General features: G+C 45.0%; 1 protein-coding gene across 1 annotated transcript; it reads left to right on the top strand.

Moving 5' to 3' along the window:
* Nucleotides 1-1,850: 1,850 nt before the first annotated feature.
* On the top strand, nt 1,851-5,730 carry SAYSD1 (SAYSVFN motif domain containing 1). Its single transcript, XM_033144583.1, has 2 exons — nt 1,851-2,121; nt 5,211-5,730. Exons 1-2 carry the CDS (start codon nt 1,975-1,977, stop codon nt 5,544-5,546), a joined length of 483 nt encoding a protein of 160 aa, XP_033000474.1. The 5' UTR covers nt 1,851-1,974; the 3' UTR covers nt 5,547-5,730.
* Nucleotides 5,731-6,126: the final 396 nt, after the last annotated feature.

Raw genomic sequence — 6,126 nt, 5'->3', positions numbered from 1 at the left:
CTTGATGGCCCAGGCCCTGACAGAAAGACACACCTGTCTCAGGGTGCTGTCCATCATTGGAACTTCTCTATGTTATGCATGTTGCTTCTAGGTATTTTACACATCCCAGAGGGGACTTTCCACCCCATTATTTGTGAACAGCTTCAACAGAACAGCTAGATGAATTCCCAACTCCATTTCATAAAGATCAACTTCCCCTCCATTTACGTAAAATGCTTTGGCTGTGAACAAACCATACATTTCAAGAATTCAAACACCAAAGTATCTTGGGAGCTCTAGATTACCCTCGCAGAGCTACAGTTCCCAGCACCTTTAACAAAGGGTGAGGTTCCTAGGGTTCTGAACCACAAATACAGGAGGAAGGATGAGAAAACAAAAGTCTAGCTATTCCTCTGCTCTCAAACACAGTACGGTGTCTTGATATATTGCCATTAAATGTTGATGAAAGGAATTAAAACTCTGAAAAGCTATTGCAAATACATTCCAGTGAGCAAACATCTTCAGACAGCCTATATGGTAAATGAAGGAAGTTCCAGTGAAATAACCTCTGGCAAACTTAGCATTATATTAAAATTGGTTAGCTCAGCACATTAAATTCTGCAATAGGGCAACACCTAGTCACATAATTTCTTAACATAAAAGCAGATGGGGATTCCAATTGGCCAGATAAAGATGATAATGGTGATAGCAAAGGTAATGATCTTGCTGCTTGTAAAATTACTTGGAAATGTAATTTTACAAACTGGATAATTAGGGCCATTCAGAAAGGTGAATCGTGTTAGAAAGAAGAGAGGACACTTTCTCACTTTCCTTTTGTCCTTGCATAACCCACTTTCTAATACTTTTTGCATTGAGTACTAAATCCAGAAATATACCCAGTCTGTGGTGTTAACATTACACACAAACTCTTCTGTACACAAAGGCCCTACTGCCCTTTCTTGTGTTTGTTTTAAGAAAAGCTAAAGTACTGATTGTGGTAAGATGGCTTTCATAGAGGATAAGCCTATCAAAGGCTACTGGCCAGACCTCTGCCTCAGTTGTTGGAATTACAGGTAGGTAGCCGTGTTGGTCTGCCATAGTCAAAACAAAACAAAAAAAATTCCTTCCAGTAGCTAGTTGGTCTCTAAGGTTCTACTGGAAGGAATTTTTTTATTTTATTTTGTTTCAGTTGTTGGAGGTAGTATGTCTGTGAATTGGAGCTCCTAGACATCACAAGTGTGGAGAGTGCTAGCTATTTGGCCACTGTAAGAACAGGATACTGGATGGGACAGAACAGATTCTCATGTTCCTACTTCAGGAGGGGGCCACTACCAACCGTGTTCCACCCCACCCCCCAATCAAACAAATACAATCGTGCACCTAAAACTCTACAAGGGAAGATGGGTAAAGCCACTTTGGGGTGGGAAGTGCAGAAAGGACAACGATCCTAGATATTTGTATCAAGGTGTAGAAATGCTCTGCTACAAATGTCCTTCTTTTCCTACCACCACCTCTCTTTATTTGTCTCTGCATTTGACTCCTGCAAGTGGGAAACGAAGCGGTCACCATCCAGCAGCTTTAAGGGGCTCATTCCCGTGCAAGCTCCCAGTCCCAGACCCGCTGGAACGAGGAGGAACAGTCAGGCAGTGGCTTGGAGGGAAAAGCGTTTCCGTCTGGCTAGCATTTCTAACCGTAGCTGAAAGTTGAGGCCACGAATGATACAAAACAAAAACTTAAAATAAAACTTGGCAGGATGGAATCAGCTCCTCCTCCTTCCACTTCGCCCTTCTGACTAGTCCCCCACGCTGGGTGCGGGCCTTCCTGCCCCTCCTCCGGTCCCGCCCTGGGGGCGGCCCTCCCCGCCGGGGCAGATCCCGGCCTGCCGTACCAAGCGCGCAACGCCAGCAAGCGCCGCTGGGCGCCGGCTCTTGGGCGCTTGTGCTGGACGTGTCCCCGGGCGGAGGCGGGCGCTGCTGCTGCTGCTGCGTGGCGTGCATGGAGCAGAGGCTGGCCGAGTTCCGGGCTGCCCGCCGCGGCACCCGCCACACCGCTCCCTCGGCAAAGCCCCCAGGAAAGGCGGCGGAGGTGGAGGCGGAGGCGGCGAAGGAGCAGGCCCAAGCCCGGCCCCCGCTGCCGAGTGAGGTTGGTTAGCTTCGGCGCGAGGCGGCTCCGCCTCCCGAGGCGCGTTGCGGGGAGGGGAAGGCCGCTTTTTCACCCGCTCGGCCTCCGGTAGACGCGCGTAGGATCGCGCCCCCCACTCTCCATGCAGGCTCTGCCGCTGCAGCTGCTCTCCCGTCAGAGCTGCCGCGTGTGATATTGCAACTCAGGCGATGTTTATGCTGCGCGGTACTGCTGCACGCAGCACGAGTGCTGTGTGTGTTCAGTGCTCCCGCACCAAACGCCAGGCGAAAGTTGTTGGCCTGGCCACCTTTCTGACGTACTGATTTCCTGCGTGTACAGGTGCATTCATTCCTGCATCGCAGGGGGTTGGACTAGATGACCGAAGGACCCAGCTCTGCTGTTCTAAGGTTATCTCCTTCCTCTACTGCGCCGTGTTGGAGCATTCACAGATGAAGCACCTGCCTGGAGCACTTGGCTCTGCTCTTCCTATAGGGCCTGCTGATTTATTTGTCCTCAGAAAGCCTTCTCTCTCTCCCCCTGGGCTCTACTATTATCTCTTTTGTGATTTCATACATTTTAATCACTAGTTTTCTAACCAAGACCCTCAGGGCTCTCTCATCTTCTTCCCCCCACACCATCCCAGTGAGGTAGGATAGGCCAATGACCTTCATGTTTCTTCTGTAGCTTTGTCCTCCCTGGAGCAATGAATGAGTCAAGGCAAGATGCACAGCCAAGCAATGATTTGAACCCAAGTGTGCCTGGTGGTGGTGCTATCTGTTTTACAGTGCCTAATGATCAAAATACTCATTATGATTGGGAGTGGGCATGTGTGCTCGTGAAACCTGTTGGGGTGTAACACCATTTGCACCATACCACGGAGCTGTGGTCCAGCGTCCTTCAGGATTTTAGCCGTCAACGGTTGGTCCATTCTTTATTAGGGATGGAGGAAAAGTTTTGTTCCCATGGCAACAATTGCCTTGGAAGTTCATCATTTTACCATCTGGTGAGGTGTTCCAGGGGATTGACAGTAGAGTAGTTGGGGGAAAACTACATGTTATAGAGAGTTAAATTTTGTTAAGAAAAGGAAACAGTAGGCCTAGTAAGGATAGGGGTTTGAGACAGCAGACATACAGACAAAACACCCAAACCCTCTCATCTGCTGAGATTAGTGCGCGACATTGATGTACACATTTCTAACACGGTGGTTCTCAGAAGGCTGCGGCGTGCCACGCTGGTGTGGCAGGAGTGGGTGGCATGTGTGGCAGGAAGATCCAAGGACAAAGAAAAATTAAAATGTTTCAGTGTAGTAGAGCAAGAACACAGGCGATTCCTCTGCAGTTCTCCATGACATATTGTGGTGGACAGGGATTTTCAACTCTGACAAATATGAAAGATCAGAAAAAAGGGCTTCTTTGTGTTCGATAAAGAGATGAGAGTTTGTCTCAAATTAGACTTAATATAAACAAGATTACCCAGCAAAAGCAATCTCATACCTCTCATTGAATTTGTATACATACTTAAGGTACATATGTTGTAAGAGGCACATTTATAATTATATTTTGGGAGTGAGTCATGTTCTTATGTAGCTGCATTGTTTTATACTTTCTGGATGTCCCATGATCATAGTATAAAGTAGTTGTGTTACATGTTATAAATCAAGCGCTGCTAGGAGTTGTTTCTTTTTGTTTTCCAATTTATTTTTATCAATAAAAAATTGGCGTGGCACAAATTTTTATTCTGGAAGTGTGGCCCAGAGCAAAGTTTGAGAACCGCTGTTCTAATAGTAGGGCTAGGGGGCATGGGCTGAATGGATATTTTAGCTACAACTTACTGAGAATATAGTTTAATGAGCTTTCTGCTCTGTTCCCAAGTTCTTTTTTGAGAATAATTGAGCATGAGTCTATAGACATACCATTATTCATTATTTGCTGTTTTATACTTCATAAAAGCTGAATCCCATCTATTACGGTGTTGCCCAGTCTTCCTGTTTGGAGATATTCTGCTGAAATTTCAGTCTTCTTTGCCTACCTCAGTTCTGGGAGCTAGTGACCTATGTCTCTGGATTATTTTTTTTTTCAGGGGGTGGGGAGGGGAGAACTAAAAACACTGGTCACCACTATAGATGTGAAGGTATAGGGAAAAAACTGAGGGGAAAACATTTTTCTCCAAAGCCACCCCCCACCTCCAAATTAATGACCCCAAAGGATTATGAAATATTTTTCTTTTAGAAGGATGAACAAAATGTTTGAAAATGGAACTTCAGTTGGTAGAGCATGAGATGCTTAACCTCAGGGTCATGGGTTAGAGCCCCATATTGGACAAAAGATTCCTGCATTTCAGGGTGTTGTACTAGATGTTGGTCATGGTCTCTTGGATTTAGCCCCCAAAATTATTACTAAAACTGAATCAGGAAGACGTTTATGTAAGACTGTGTACATCATTACTATCTCTGCACACTGTGACAAACAATTCCTGAGCTCCGCATTGGGAGTACAACTTGCAAATGCAAGAGCAAGATGCATTTCTGATTCTAGGAAGGCACTGCCATTGAAACAAGAGGAGGATTCAGTTCCTGCCATTGTGTCCTTCTGCTTGTTGGCATAGTTGGTGGATCTGTTTGTTCTCTTGACTAGGCCTCAAAGGACTGGGAGTGGGAGAAAGTGCAGAGCACCATAATTTTGTTGCCACTCAGTTCATGCTGCTGCAAATCTGTCGGATCCAAGATTCAAAGGCAGAAATGTAAGTGGTGATAGCACTGCTTCTGTATTTGAATGGAATACAAAACAAGCAGCACACGTTGGACTTGTTGTTGGAAAGGTATTTTCGAATTCTGCAGAGCACAGAACATCTTCAGGTAATTGCATTCTGCGATTCTGCCAAGCGTATATTTCCTGCAACATGGTGACATGGCCTTTGGCCAGCACAGCCTGACTCCTCTTGCTTCTTACCTACTTCAGATTGCTCAATCTTCTGCAGCGTGTGAAAAAACTGGTCTTTTTTGGAAATCAATATTTCATCACGAAATTGATCTTGGAATCAATTGCTGTTCTAGCCTTAATTATTTGTCCATTGCATAAATAACCCAGGTGGCTTTTTATTTTATTTTGCAGGAATCCAGTCAAAGACCAGAAAGGCTCCAAACTGAAGCTGTTACATGCCCTGCACCATGGTGGACCAATTGCTTTCTTCTGAATGTCACCTTTCTCAAGTTTCTCATCTGGCTCGTCTTACTGGGACTGTTTGCGGAACTAGAGTTTGGTTTGCCTTATTTTGTCCTGTCTATGTTTTACTGGATCTATGTAGGAACCCGCGGCCCTGGAGAAAGACAGACAGGAGAAAGAAGTGCCTATTCTGTCTTTAACCCAGGATGTGAAGCCATTGATGGAACACTTACAGCAGAACAGTTTGAGAGAGAACTACAGTATCGGCCCTTAGCCCAGAGGTAACTAGTGCCTATATCAGTATCACTAGGTCTTTCCCCTCCGCTTGAGCAAAATGGGAACTGTTTCCTGTGAGATTTTTCACCTTTAGAAATGTTTACAGCATTGTAATTGAAGAGTTGAGCTGCAGCTACTGTTTCTTATACAATAAACAACTAAAGACAGGATATTAAACATACATATTCAGACTCCCCCCCCCCCCCCGCTGCAAAAAAGGCTCCTGTTCTAGGCTATATGGTTCTTACAATTTTCATAGACATCCCTTTCAAATTAAAGCAAAATATCTTGGCCAGCTTTATATTAAAAGATCCAGGATGAATGCATGTACAAATGTGCGTATATATTTAGACCAATGCCAAACAATTCTTTTCCTTGGGGTTTCTCTCCTCACCTAAGTTGAATTTGGAGACCTCAACAGAACCAGCCTGAGGGGCAGGGGGACCTTACCTTTCATTGAGAAATAACCTCCAAGTCTGTTTATAACTTCTTTTTAAAATTTGATCCACTCCAGTGTCAAAAGCAAAAGAGCCACATTTGTGGAAAGGATAATGTGACAATATATATACATTAGGTTTGTATTTCTACT

Source organism: Lacerta agilis, chromosome 3 (assembly GCF_009819535.1).
Source record: "Lacerta agilis isolate rLacAgi1 chromosome 3, rLacAgi1.pri, whole genome shotgun sequence".
Lineage (NCBI taxonomy): Eukaryota > Metazoa > Chordata > Lepidosauria > Squamata > Lacertidae > Lacerta > Lacerta agilis.
The sequence above is the reverse complement of the archived record's forward strand: the minus strand, read 5'-3'. Positions and strand labels throughout refer to the sequence as shown.

What these genes read in the sequence shown, in the direction of transcription:
- SAYSD1 (XM_033144583.1), top strand. Translation starts at nt 1,975, where the DNA reads ATGGAGCAGAGGCTGGCCGAGTTCCGGGCTGCCCGCCGCGGCACCCGC. An exon ending in GGCCCCCGCTGCCGAGTGAG is followed by an intron (nt 2,122 to 5,210) that starts GTTGGTTAGCTT and finishes TTTATTTTGCAG; the next exon opens with GAATCCAGTCAAAGACCAGA.